The 14,483-nt window shown below is 49.9% G+C and overlaps 1 protein-coding gene across 1 annotated transcript; it reads left to right on the top strand.

The window, feature by feature from the left end:
• The first annotated feature begins 13,166 nt into the window (after positions 1–13,166).
• LOC145361665 (uncharacterized) lies at positions 13,167–14,045 on the top strand. Its single transcript, XM_080217557.1, has one exon. It carries the CDS (start codon positions 13,167–13,169, stop codon positions 14,043–14,045), a length of 879 nt encoding a protein of 292 aa, XP_080073683.1.
• Positions 14,046–14,483: the final 438 nt, after the last annotated feature.

Here is a 14,483-nt window from a genome sequence, read left to right as displayed (position 1 = left end):
TGATCTCCTTATTAATCAAGAACCTAAGTATCTCTGCCTTCAAGACACTCAGTGATCTGGCCTCCTCTGCGGCAAAGAGTTCCACAGATTCCCCACTCTCTGGCTGGAGAAATTCCTCCTCATTTCTGGATCGCCTGAGGTTGTGCCCCTCTGGTTCTAGTTTTTCCTACTAATGGAAACATCCTCTCCATGTCCGCTCTATCCAGGCCTCGCAGCATCCTGTAAGTTTCAATAAGATCCCCCCCCTCATCCTTCTAAACTCCAATGAGTACAGACCCAGAGTCCTCAACCCGTTCCTCATACTACAAGCTCTTCATTCCAGGGATCATTCTTGTGAACCTCTTCTGGACCCTTTCCGAGGCTGGCACATCCTTCCTTAGATATGGGGACCAAACCTGCTCACAATCCTCCAAATGGGGTCTGTCCAGAGCCTTATACAGCCTCAGAAATACATCCCTGTTCTTGTATTCTCTTGTATTCTCAGAAATACACCCCTGCTCTTGTATTCTCTTGTATTCTCAGAAATACACCCCTGCTCTTGTATTCTCTTGTATTCTCAGAAATACATGCCTGCTCTTGTATTCTCTTGTATTCTCAGAAATACATGCCTGCTCTTGTATTCTCTTGTATTCTCAGAAATACATCCCTGCTCTTGTATTCTCTTGTATTCTCAGAAATACATGCCTGCTCTTGTATTCTCTTGTATTCTCAGAAATACACCCCTGCTCTTGTATTCTCTTGTATTCTCAGAAATACATGCCTGCTCTTGTATTCTCTTGTATTCTCAGAAATACATCCCTGCTCTTGTATTCTCTTGTATTCTCAGAAATACATCCCTGCTCTTGTATTCTCTTGTATTCTCAGAAATACATGCCTGCTCTTGTATTCTCTTGTATTCTCAGAAATACATCCCTGCTCTTGTATTCTCAGAAATACATCCCTGCTCTTGTATTCTCTTGTATTCTCAGAAATACATCCCTGCTCTTGTATTCTCAGAAATACATCCCTGCTCTTGTATTCTCTTGTATTCTCAGAAATACATCCCTGCTCTTGTATTCTCTTGTATTCTCAGAAATACATCCCTGCTCTTGTATTCTCTTGTATTCTCAGAAATACATGCCTGCTCTTGTATTCTCTTGTATTCTCAGAAATACATGCCTGCTCTTGTATTCTCTTGTATTCTCAGAAATACATCCCTGCTCTTGTATTCTCAGAAATACATCCCTGCTCTTGTATTCTCTTGTATTCTCAGAAGTACATCCCTGCTCTTGTATTCTAGCCCTCTCGACATGAATGCTAACATTGCATTTACCTTCCTAACTGAACCTTAAGAGAAACCTTGAGGTTAAGATTCTGGTATGGGTTTTGGATGTTATATTGAACAGAAATTAAAATTAAATGATTACCAAACTGAAAAGAAAGGGGAAAAACTGGAGAGAGAGAGAGGGACTGGCATCTTCTGCCAGTCCTGTACAGGCCAAAATCAAACTCAAACACAAAGCTGGACACAACTAATAACATAGAGCTGTAACTACAATATGTGTGACTCTAATTTTGGTACTGTTTGGTATGTGCTGGGCCCAATTTTACCATCAAGTCGCACCCATTTTTGGGTGCGAAAATGTGATAAAGTCAGGCCTGGGTGAGTAGCGCGATTCGCAACCCCCCCCCGTCCCCCTTCATCAAGGCCCAAAGATGGCCGCTGTCCGCAATGCATGCGTTTAAATTGCCTGGACGCCCAAACCTACCAATGTTACCCCCCCCCCCTTCCTCACCGTGTTCTCCCCTTCCAGAGTCAGCACGAAACAGGCACGGTCGGCAAAGGCCCGACTCGGGCGCTCCAGCCTCGGAGGAGGCAAGTTCAGAACTTCCGCAGCTCTCAGACACAGATCGGTGGGGGATGGTTGGGGGGGGTGGTGGGGGGGGGAGAGGTGGGTCAGATGGCTCTCTGGTGGGGAGGAAAGTGCGGGGGCGGGGAGGGAGTCCGCTGCCACTCTGTATACGATCGGTAAGGGGGAAAGGGAGTCCGCTATGGGTGATCGGTTGGTGGGGGGGGGGAGGAGGGGGCAGGGGGCTGCGATCAGTTTGAGTAGTGGTGGGGTGGATGGGGAGCACATACTGCAATCGTTACTCCAAAGAGGGCGCTTATACTCCAATCATTACCTCAATCAGGGAGCTCATACTCTAATCATTACCTCAATCAGGGAGCTCATACTCTAATCATTACCTCAATCAGGGAGCTCATACTCTAATCATTACCTCAACCCGGGAGCCCATACTCCAATCATTACCTCAACCCGGGAGCCCATACTCCAATCATTACCACAATCAGTGAACTCATATGCCAATCAGTACCTCAATCAGGGAGCTCATACTCTAATCACTACCACAATCAGGGAGCTCATACTCCAATCATTATCACAATCAGGGCTCTCATACTCTAATCATTACCACAATCAGGGCTCTCATACTCCAATCATTATCACAATCAGGGAGCTCATACTCCAATCATTATCACAATCAGGGCTGTCATACTCCAATCATTACCACAATCAGGGATCTCATACTCCAATCATTATCACAATCAGGGGACTCATTCTCTAATCATTACCACAATCAGGGATCTCATACTCCAATCATTATCACAATCAGGGCTCTCATACTCTAATCATTATCACAATCAGGGAGCTCATACTCCAATCATTATCACAATCAGGGCTGTCATACTCCAATCATTACCACAATCAGGGATCTCATACTCCAATCATTATCACAATCAGGGATCTCATACTCCAATCATTATCACAATCAGGGAGCTCATACTCCAAGAGGCCCACCTCATAGGGCTGATTGAGGTCACCTTTTAGGACTGCGATGAGGAGAAACGTCTTCACTCCGAGAGTGATGAATGTGTGGAATTCACCACCAGAGAAAGTCGTCGAGGCCAAAACGTTGTCTGATTTCAAGAAGAAATGAGATATTGCTCTGGGAGTTAAAGGGAAGAAGGGATATGGGGAGGGAAGAGGGAATCAGGATATTGAATTTGATGATCAGCCATGATCAGAATGAACTGTGGAGCAGGCTGGACAGGCTGAGTGGCCTACTCCTACTTCTGGTTTTGATGTTTGTATTACAGATACAACAGGCAGGAGGTTAACTAGAGTTTGTGCCCACTGTGAGGGCAGTGACAGAGTGCGTACGATCACTCTTTGCATCAACTGACCCTTCCGCCAGAATTTACTGGCAATACACGGCTATCCTGGAGTTCAATTTAGAAACAAGTTAAAAATATCATTGTGAACTCTAAATTCCAGCACTTGTGTTCGAATGTTTTCTCAGCAGCCGTTAGTTTTCTGACCCCACCATTTCCTGCTTGGTTTCCGGCAGGAAGTATTTTTCTGTTGCACAATCCTCCTGTGTTCAGTGACTCGGGTTCTGTGGATGTTCGGTAGAAATGTAGAAAGTAGAAGCAGGAGGAAGCCATTGAGTCCTTCGAGCCTGCTCCGCCACTCATTTTGACCATCGAATTCAATATGACCCCCTAGTTCTGGACCATCGGGAACATTCTTTCTGAATCTACCCTGTCTAACCCTGTTAGAATTCTATATCCTCTGGATAATTGTCCCGTGACAAGTTGGCACACTTGCGCCAAAAATCTCACAACACCAGGTTAAAGTCCAACGGGTTTATTTGGTAGCACAGGCCACTAGCTTTCGGAAGCGCTGCCCCTTCATCAGGTGGGTTCTGTTCACAGACAGGGGTATATAAAAACACCAACTCAATTTACAAAATAATGGTTGGAACGCGAGTCTTTACAGGTAATCAAGTCTCAAAGATACAGACAATGTGAGTGGAGAGAGGGTTAAGGACAGGTTAAAGAGATGTGGATTGTCTCCAGATAGGACAGATTTGTCAACAGAATGGCGAATGTGAACAGAACTCCCACTCACTCAATGAAGGGACAGCGCTCCAAAAGCTTGTGGCTGGTAAATCTGTTGGACTTTAACCTGGTGTTGTGAGACCTCTTATTCTATTTACCCCAGTCCAACGCCGGCATCTCCACATTATTTGCACCAAGCCAGCATTTTTTGCCCATCCCTACTTGCCCTTAGAGGGCAGTTGAGAGTCAACCCCATTGCTCTGGCTCTGGTGTAGGCCAGACCGGGTAAGGACGGCAGATTTCCTTCCCTAAAGGGACATTAGCGAACCAGATGGGTTTTTCCGACGATGGTTTCATGGTCATCAGTAGATTCTTAAATTCCAGATATCTTTTAATTGAATTCAAATTTCACCGCGGGTGGCACAGTGGGTTAGCACTGCTGCCTCACAGCGCCAGAGACCCGGATTCGAATCCCAGCTCAGGTCACAGTCTGAGTGGCGTTTGCACATTCTCCCCGTTTCTGCGTGGGTTTCCTCCGGGTGCTCCGGTTTCCTCCCCGGGTTAAGTTGATTCTCCGTGCTAAATTGTGTCAGGGGATTAGCAGGGTAAGTATCCGGGGTTACAGGAATAGGGTGGGATTGTGGTCGGTGCAGACTTGAAGGCCTGAATGGCCTCCTTCTGCACTGTAGGATTTCTACGATCTGCCGCGGTGGGATTCGAACCCGGGTCCCCAGAACATTAGCTGAGCTTCTGGGTTAATAGCCTAGCGATAATACCACTAGGCCATCGCCTCCTCTCTGTGCAGGGAGTGATAAAGAGACCACCTTAGTCCACGACTCTGGGCTCCCAAATCCCACAGGATTCCCGCGGAGTTTGACAGGGTCGATGCTGAGAGGTTGTTTCTCCTTGTGGGAGAATCTGGGACCAGAGAGCTTCATCTCAGAGCGAGGGGGTCACCCATCAAAGACAGAAACAGGGAAGAATTTCCCCTCACAAAGTGGAATTCTTTACGCAGAGGGATGTAGAGGCTGTGGGCGTTGAGTCTGGTTCGAAGCTGAGATAGGAAGATTTTTAATCAGGAAGGGGATCGAGGGTTGTGGGGATAAAGTGGGAAAGTGGAGTTGAGGTTTATTGTGTTAGATCAGTCATAGATCATAGAACCCTACAGTACAGAAAGAGGCCCTTCGGCCCATCGAGTCTGCACCGCACACAATCCCACCCAGGCCCTACCCCCATATCCTTGCATATTATACCCACTAATCCCTCTAACCTCTGCTATCCTGGACACTAAGGGGCAATTTCTTAGCACGGCCAATCAACCTAACCCACACATCTTTGGACTGTGGAGGAAACCCACGCAGACACGAGGAGAATGTGCAAACTCCACACAGACGGTGACCCGAGGCCGGGAATCGAACCCAGGACCCTGGGAGCTGTGAAGCAGCAGTGCTAACCCACTGTGCTACCGAGTCACGGTCTCATTGAACGGGAGAGCAGACGTGATGGGCTGAATGGCCTGTGGTGTGTCTGAAAGGTGATGGGAAGAAGTGTGGGCTCTCCACCGATTGGTGATGGGAGATGGGTCCTGTGCACACAAGAAACTAGGCCATTTGGCCCTTCCCTCTATTCAATGTGGATGGTAGCCCCATGGATCAGATCCCATGATTCATAGAATCCCTACAGTGCAGAAGGTGACCATTCAGCCCATCGAGTCTGTACCGACAACCATCCCACCCAGGCTCTATCCCTGTAACCCCACATACTTACCCCACTAATCCCCCTAACGCATACATCCCGGGACACTGGGGGGGGGGGGCAACTTAGCACGCATCCAGCCCGTATCTCGTTCGGACAGAAACCGGAGCATCTGGAGGAAACCCACGCAGACACGGGGAGAATGTGCACAGACAGTGACCTGAGGCGGGAATCGAACCTGGATCCCTGGCACTGTGAGGCAGCAGTGCTAACCACTGTGCCACCGTGCAGTCTTTAGTTCCATTTCTGTGCTATTTCCCCATTGCTCTCTATTCCTCGATCTATCAAATATTTATCCATCTCTACTTTAAAGTGGCTCTAATGATCTAGCCTCCAGCACCCAGACACTCAACGCCCTCTGCGAGGAGACGTTCCCTACGTACCTCTGTTTTAAATAACCTTTATCCTGTCCCCTTGTTGCAGACTCTCCCACCAGTGGAAACGTCTCTCCAGCTACCCTGTTAGGAGGTGAGGGCTGGACTGTGAACACTCAGCTGGAGTTGGGGAAAGTAGGAGGGTAAAAGGACTCTCGCCAACTTCAACACTGACTATCGGATAAACAGGTTGGACTTTAACCTGCTGTTGTGAGACTTGCTGCACAAACCAGCTTGGGGCAGGTTTGAGATGGTGAGTGACTGCCACCTTTTGACGCAAAGCAGAACTGCAAAAGGGGGAAAAGGGAGAAAAGGGGTTAGCAGCAGGTGAAAGAAAGGTCTGTAGTTAAAAAGGGTTAACAGATGGGGTGTGCTGATATACAACATAGATGATGGTGTATAATGAACATTAGTCAGTCATGTGACAGTCTCCATCCCTCTCCCCCTCTCTTCTTCTCCTCTCCCTCTCCTTCTCTCCTTCTCTCTCTCTGTCCCTCTCTCTCTCCCCCCTCTCTCTCCCCATCTCTTTCTGTCCCTGTGTCCCTCTCTCCCTTTCTCTCTCCCCCCTCTCTCTCCCCATCTCTTTCTGTCCCTGTGTCCCTCTCTCCCTTTCTCTCTCCCCCCTCTCTCTCCCCATCTCTTCCTCTCACCCCCTCTCTCCCCTCCTCTCTCTCTCTCCTCTCTTCCCCACCCCTTTCTCACCCTGTATTTTTGCACTCCTTTCTCTCTCTCTCCCCCCATCTCTTCCTTTCCCTGTCTCTTTGTCCCTCTCTCTCTCTCTCCCTCTCCCCCCTCCCTCCCCTTTTTCTCCCCATCCCTTCCTCCCTCTCTCTCTGTCTCTGCCCCTCTCCCTCTCTCTCCCCCTGTCTCCCTCCCCCCATCTCTCTCCGCATCTCTTCCTCTCTCTATTCCTCTGTCTTTCTCCCCCCCTCTCCTTTCTCCCCCCAACTCTTCCTCTCCTTCTCTCTCTCTGTCCTTCTCCCTCTCTCTCTCTCTCTCTATCCCTCTCCCTTTCTCTCTCCCCCTTCTCTCTCTTCATCTCTTCCTCTCCCTCTCTCTCTGTCCTTCTCCCTCTTTCTCTCTCCTATTTCTTATGTTCTTATTATGTTCTTATCCCTCTCCCTTTCTCTCCCCCCTTCTCTGTCCCCATCTCTTCCTCTCCCTCTCTGTCCTTCTCCCTCTCTCTCGGTTGAACTTATGCTCAGAGCTCTGTGTCTGCTCTGTAATGTGTATGGATTAATAATGAATAAATGTGAAGCAGATAGCCCAGTATGTCTTCAGTCTGTCTAATACTGAGGCTGAGGCACAGAGTGCATAGACACAGAAAGACCTATCTAAAGTACAAACAAAGAACAACACAGGAGCAGGAGATTTAGAGCGGATCTGAGGAAAGGTTTTTCACCCAGAGAATGGTGGGGATCTGGAACTCATTGCCTGAGAGAGTGGGAGAGGCAGGAACCCTCACAGGGTTTCGATAAGCCCCTCTCTCCCTCCCCCCTATCTTTCTCCCCCTCTCTCTCTCTCCATCTCTTCCTCTCTCCTTTCTCCCTGTCCCTCTCTGTCTCTCCCCCTCCTCTCTCTCTGCATCTCTCCCTCTCTCTCTCTATTCCTCTCCCTTTCTCCCCCCACTCTCCTCTCTCCCCGCAACAAAATAACACACAGGATTCCAGAGGAGGTGCTGGAAAATGGGAATGGAATAGATAAATGCTTGATGGTCAGCACAGAGACGATGGGCTGAAGGGCCTCTTTCTGTGCTGTGACGCTCTATTAGAGAGTATCTGTCTTGTCAAATGAGGGGAACAGTAGCAGAGGAGGATCAGAATGGTTACGAGAGTCCCTCACTCTTATCGTTCGGGGACGGAAGGGGAGGCAGTGGGAAATGTTCTAAGGAGAGAGGTTTTTCTGGAGGCGAGGTCAGGCTTAGCTCTACTTCCTGGACGACCTTTGAATCGGGGTTAGTTTTTATTTTTGGCGGTCCAGACACATCTGCTAATTGAATCGTACACTGAGCTTTACAATATAGAGAGAGAAGCCCGTAGGCTTATTGTGTCTGCGGAGACGGGTCGTTCAACCGGTTCCTTCGATAAAACCTTCCACACTGGGGAGTGATGATTAGGAGTTAGCAGCAGCGAGCGTGACAGAGTGTAATGGTTTTCTGGGGCACCAGTAGTGGCAGAGATTTCGCTTACCCAAGCACCAGCACACATGGCTGGAGGAGGTTCAGAAATGCACACTACAGATTTTGTCAGGCACTCAAAGCAGGGGGGAGGTGATCTCACCGGCTTTTCTTGCCATAATGCACTGAGAAATTGGGGCGCGTGTGCAATAGCACCTCTACAGCTCAGCAGCCGGCTTTTTGGTTTAATTTGATTCGATTTATTATTGTCACGTGTATTAACATACAGTGAAAAGCATTATTTCTTGTGCGCTCTACAGACGAAACATCGCTCATAGAGAAGGAAAGGCGAGAGTGCAGAATGTAGTGTTACAGTTATAGCTAGGGTGTAGAGAAAGATCAGACTAATGCGAGGTAGGTCCATTCAAAAGTCTGATAGCAGCAGGGAAGAAGCTATTCTTGAGTCAGTTGGTACGTGACCTCAGACTTTTGTATCTTTTTCCCGAAGGAAGAAGGCGGAAGAGAGAATGCCTGGAGCGTGTGGGGTCCTTGTTTATGCTGGCTGCTTTTCCGAGACGGCGGGAAGTGTAGGCAGAGTCAACAGATGGGAGGCTGGTTTGCGTGATAGATTGGGCTGTGGATGGATTCCCGCCGTGAATAGGCTCTGCCCACTCTCCCTACCGGCAAAAATTATTACACTTTGCCTTATCTATTTTCCTAAGTGCTGCGTAACTGCGTCTGGGAGCAAAATAATGGGCGTGATTCTGTCCCATTTTCACCTTCGTTTGGCAATTATTTTTTCCTCGTTGCCAGTGTAATGACGCGCGCTCACAGGGTTTGTTGGGAACACAAAGGGTATTTGTGTTCACAAAGGTGAAACTGTACGGAAGCCACAAGACACCAGGTTATGGTCCAGTGGGTCTATTTGAAACCACAAGCTTTCGGAGACTGGCTCCTTTATCAGGTGAAGTGAGGCACAAAATATATAGGCGCGGTGACGATAGCCCGATGCTCACAGGTAAACAGAAATGTCAACAGATAGGTACAGACTGTGTGCTATAAACCAGCTGCGTTACAACATAACCTGTTGAACTTTAACCTGGTGTTTTGTGACCTCTCGTCTTGTCCATTCCAGTCCCACACCAGCCTATCTATCGACATCATGTACAGACTGCCCCAGTCTCCGCACATCTCCTATAGACCTCATACCAGCTCACCCTCTTCCGCTGTTTAAACGTTTTTTTTTTATTCACGTCGCAAGTATTAACACTGCAATGAAGTCACTGTGAACACCACCTAGTCGCCGCACTCCCAGCGCCCGATCGGGTAGGCTGAGGGAGAGTTTAGCACCAAACCAGCACGTGTCTCTGACTGTTGGGGGAAGCCCACGCAGACACGGGGAGGACATGCAGTGACCCAAGCCGGGAATCGAACCCGGGTCCCTGGGGCTGTGAGGCGGCAGCGCCAGCCACTGTGCCACCGTGCTGTGCTGCCCTTAAAGGGCCAATCTCCACAATGGTCTTACCAAAATCATTGACAGCAAATAACTCAAAAGTTGAAGGGAGAAGGCCCTCACTCGGATGCTTAACTAGCAGAATCTTTCTCTCTCATCAGCAATTCTCAAAACTGACTTGCGCAAGGCCGACCTCAAACACTTCCTTTACTAGAAACTACTCTGCCCGTTGCCTGTCTAACAGGATACAGCAAAGATACTTCACTTAAAGGGACAGTGCACCTCGTGGCCGTGACTGGCGCATCCCCTTCACCCTTTACCCAGTTATCTCGCGTTCTGATTCCTTTTAATTCATTGGCAGGACGTGGGCGCCGTTGGATCTGCCAACGTCGATTGCCCACCCCTTGAGGTGGTGGGTGTGTCGCCTTCCTGATCTGCTGCAGCCCGGGTGGTGTAGGGGCACCCACGGTGCTGTCAGGGAGGGAGTTCCAGGGTGTTGACCCGGTGGCAGTGAAGGGTATATTTCCAAGTCAGGATGGTGAGTGGCTCAGAGGGGGACTTGCGGGGGCGGTGGCGTTCCCAGGTATCTGCTGCCCTTGTCCATCTAGAGGTCACAAGTTTGGAAATCGCTGTCTAAGGAGCCTTGTGGTTGTGTCACTCACTGCGTTGAAACAGAAACCGCTGGGACTTGTATTTCTGATTAAAGCCTGGGAGACAAATGGTGCCTCACCTTTTCATTATTAGTTTGTTACGATGTTATGCGACACTTTCGCTAGGTGTGTAACTGGTTACATTTGGAGTGGAGTTATCCCTCTCCGTGTGCCAGACCAGGTAGAACTTAGAACATAAGAAATAGGAGCAGGAGTAGGCCATCTGGCCCTTCGAACCTGCCCCGCCATTCAATAAGATCATGGCTGATCTGTCGTGTCTCAGTTCCACATTCCCACCCTCTCCCCATAACCCTTAATCCCCTTGCTTATCAAAAACCCTAGGTAGCCCCTAGCCACAGTCAGATTGACACTTGGAAAATACAGTAGCTTATAGAACATTATAGCACAGTACAGGCCCTTCGACCATCGATGTTGTGCTGACCAGTGGAACCAATCTAATGACCCTCTAACCTAAACTATTCCAATGTTATCCATAAGCCTATCCACTGACCATTTGAACGCCCTTAAGGTTGGCGAGTCCACAACTGCTGCAGGCAGGGCATTCCACGACCTTACTACCCTCTGAGTAAAGAACCGACCTCTGACATCCGTCCTATAATTACCACCCCTTAATTTAAAGCTATGTCCCGTCGTGTTAGCCATCACCATCCGAGGTAAAAGGCTCTCACTGTCCACCCTATCCAATCCTTTGATTATCTTGTATGCCTCAATTAGGTCACCTCGTAACCTTCTTCTTTCTAATGAAAATAACCTCAAGTCCCTCAGCCTTTCCTCGTAAGACCTTCCCACCATACCAGGCAACATCGTGGTAAACCTCCTCTGCACCCTTTCCAATGCCTCCACATCTTCCTTATAATGCGGTGACCAGAACTGTACGCAATACTCCAAGTGTGGCCACACCAGAGTTTTGTACAGTTGTAACATGACCTCACGGCTCCGAAATTCAATCCCTCTACTAATAAAAGCTAACACACCGTACGCCTTCTTAACAACCTTATCAACCTGGGTGCCAACTTTCAGGGAGCTATGCACATGTACCCCGAGATCCCTCTGCTCATCCACACTACTAAGAGTCCTTCCATTAGCCCTATATTCTGTACTCCTGTTATTCTTACCAAAGTCAATCACCTCACACTTTTCCGTATTAAACTCCATTTGCCACCTCTCAGCCCAGCTCTGCAGCTTATCTGTGTCCCTCTGCAAACTGTAACATCCATCCGGTATATTATGTTATAGAATCATAGAAACCCTACAGTGCAGAGAGAGGCCATTCGGCCCATCGAGTCTGCACTGACCACAACCCCACCCCAGGCCCTATCCCCATACCCATCCACTAATCCCTCTAACCTATGCATCTCAGGATACTAAAGGGGGCAATTTAGCATGGCCAATCATCTTTGGAAGAAACTGGAGCGCTGGGCGGAAACCCACGCAGACACGTGGAGAATGTGCAAACTCCACACAGACCCGAGCCGGGGATGGAACCCAGATCCCTGGAGTTGTGAAGCAGCAGTGCTAACCCACTGTGCCACCGTGCCGGCATCATGGGTGTAATTCACCCAGCCCACTACGGTGTAGAGAAAGATCGACTTAATGTGGGATAGGTCCATTCGATGGCAGCAGGGAAGAAGCTGTTCTTGGAACGCGAGCTCAGACTTTTGTATCATTTTCCTGTTGGAAGAAGGTGGAAGAGGGAATGTCCCGGGGTGTCCTTAATTATGCCGGCTGCTTTGCAGCGGGAAGGGTAGACGGAGTTAATGGACGGGGGGGCTGGTTTGCGCGGTGGACTGGGCGACACTCACAAACCGTTCTTGGGCACAGCAGGAGCCCATACCAAACTGTGACAAAACTGCAGCAGGCGACGGTGCAGAGGGACCTCGGGGTCCTTGTGCATGAGTCGCAAAAACCCAGCCTGCAGGTGCAGCAGGTGGTCAGGAAGGCGAATGGGATGCTGGCCTTCATAGCGAGGGGGATTGAATATAAAAGTAGGGAGGTCTTGCTGCAACTGTATAGGGCATTGGTGAGGCCGCAGCTGGAGTACTGTGTGCAGTTTTGGTCGCTGCACCTACGCAAGGATATTTTGGCCTTGGAGGGAGTGCAGAGGAGGTTTACTAGGCTGATGGCGGAGTTGAGGGGGTTGAGCTATGAGGAGAGGCTGAATAAACTAGACTTGTACTCGTTAGAGTTTAGAAGAATGAGGGGAGATCTCATTGAGACGTATAAGATGATGAATGGGATGGATAGGATAGAGGTGGAGAGACTTTTCCCGCTCAGAAAGGACAGTAGGACTAGGGGGCACAGCCTCAAGATAAAGGGGGGGCGGTTTAGAACGGAGTTGAGGAGGAACTTCTTCACTCAAAGGGTGGTGAATCTCTGGAATTCTCTGCCCGTTGAAGTGGTGGAGGCTGCCTCGCTAAATATTTTAAGATGCGGGTTGATGGGTTTTTGATAAGCGAGGGGATTAAGGGTTATGGGGAGAGGGCGGGAATGTGGAACTGAGCCACGACAGATCAGCCATGATCTTATTGAATGGCGGGGCAGGCTCGAAGGGCTAGATGGCCTACTCCTGCTCCTATTTCTTATGTTCTTAATGCTTTCTATGGTGCATCTGTAAAAGTTGGCAGGCACCGTAGCGGACATCCAGATTTCCTTAGCCTCCTGAGAAAGTTGGCGAGCTTTCTTCACTGTAGATATTTATATATGAGTTTCTGTTCTTGTTCCAAATCGCTACGAGATCAGAACGCTCACTTTCAGAACTTGCTTTGTTACATTTGGGTGCAGCTTGCCGCAAGCACAGATGATAAAATTGATATGAAGGAAAGTCGCTGAGAGTTACCAACAACAGCTGACAGGAAATGGCATAGTCTTTATTTATTATTGCACCAGTTTCCGTCCCAAAGCAGAATCTGTGACAAAGATGAGAGCAGAGAAGGAGAAACTAGGCGTCGACACTCAGCGCAGATGTTTGATCGTCTGGGCCTGCGTCCTTGCTGCAGCCGCCCTGGTCTCGGCCTACGCGGGGGCAGTGGCCTTGCAGCGCGTCCTGGCCCTCAAGGCGGAGATCTCGTCCATGAGGGAGGAGCTGGAGAGGTACAAAGGCCGGCTGGACCAGCTGGGCTTCCTGGCGAGAGGGACGGGAGGGCGAGCGGCGGACGGGAGCGGCGCGGGAGGTCAGGTCGGCCAGCAGCCCCGGAGCCGGGACAGACTCGCCGAGGGGGGAGCGAAAGCTCGGAGGAGGAGGAGGAGGAGGAGGAGGAGGAGGTCGCCCCCCGCGTCGACTCGCTTGTCCCTAGTGCAGCTGATCGCGGCCAACAGCCGGAAGCCGGTGGCGAGGGTGAGCAATTGCCAGAGGTGCGTGCCGGGGAGGCCCCAGCAGGCTTGCCGAGCCGATCGGAAACCCATTCCCAACCAGGACCAGGCGGAGGAGACTCCCATCCCGTGGATTCTTAGCCTGCGCAAAGGTACCGCCCTCGGCAAGACGGGCGACAGGATCTCCGTGCGGGAGACGGGTTACTTTCTGGTCTACAGCCAAGTGTGGTACAAGGATAACACCTTCACGATGGGCCATTTCATCAAACGGATAAAGGCCAACTTCGTCGGCAACGAGCCGCAGTCCATAACCCTCTTCCGGTGCATCCAGAACATGCCCGCCTGCTGCCCCAATAACTCCTGCTTCACCGCTGGCATCGCCAAGCTGGAGGCGGGCGACGAGCTGCAACTAGTGGTCCCGAGGAGTGAGGCCCACGTCGCACTGACCGGAGACGGGACTTTCTTCGGGGTGGTAAAACTGTCGTGAAAATGGCGTCCAAAGCATTCAGAGGACAAGGATCAGTGTGGCAGAGGAACAGGTCGTTCGGCCCCGCGCTGGCCATGATATCCGCCCAAGCTAAAACCGTACGCACTTACGGAGTCCATACCCATCCTGTTCACGTGTTTGTCTATAGCTGCCCCTTAAATAACGCTCCTGTACGCTGCCCCCGCCACTTCCCCCGAGGTGGGATGTTCATAGTCCTAGAGGTTTACAGCAGGGAAACAGGCCCTTCGGCCCAACTTGTCCATGCTGTCCCTTTTGTTTTTGAAAAACCCCTAACCCAATCCCAATTGCCCGCATGTGGCCCATATCCCTTCATACCCATCAGACCCACGTAACTATCTAAGTGCTTCTTAAAAGATAAAATTGCCTCTACTACTACCTCTGGCAGCTCGTTCCAGACACTCACCACCCTCCGGGTGA

The sequence above is a fragment of the Carcharhinus amblyrhynchos genome, chromosome 35 (assembly GCF_965287045.1).
Source record: "Carcharhinus amblyrhynchos chromosome 35, sCarAmb.v2.hapA, whole genome shotgun sequence".
NCBI classification, from domain to species: Eukaryota; Metazoa; Chordata; class Chondrichthyes; order Carcharhiniformes; family Carcharhinidae; genus Carcharhinus; species Carcharhinus amblyrhynchos.
Note: the sequence above shows the minus strand (reverse complement) of the source record. Positions and strands in the feature narration are given on the sequence as shown.

Excerpts from the sequence above, each read along its gene's own strand:
- LOC145361665 (XM_080217557.1), top strand. The coding sequence starts at position 13,167 with ATGAGAGCAGAGAAGGAGAAACTAGGCGTCGACACTCAGCGCAGATGT.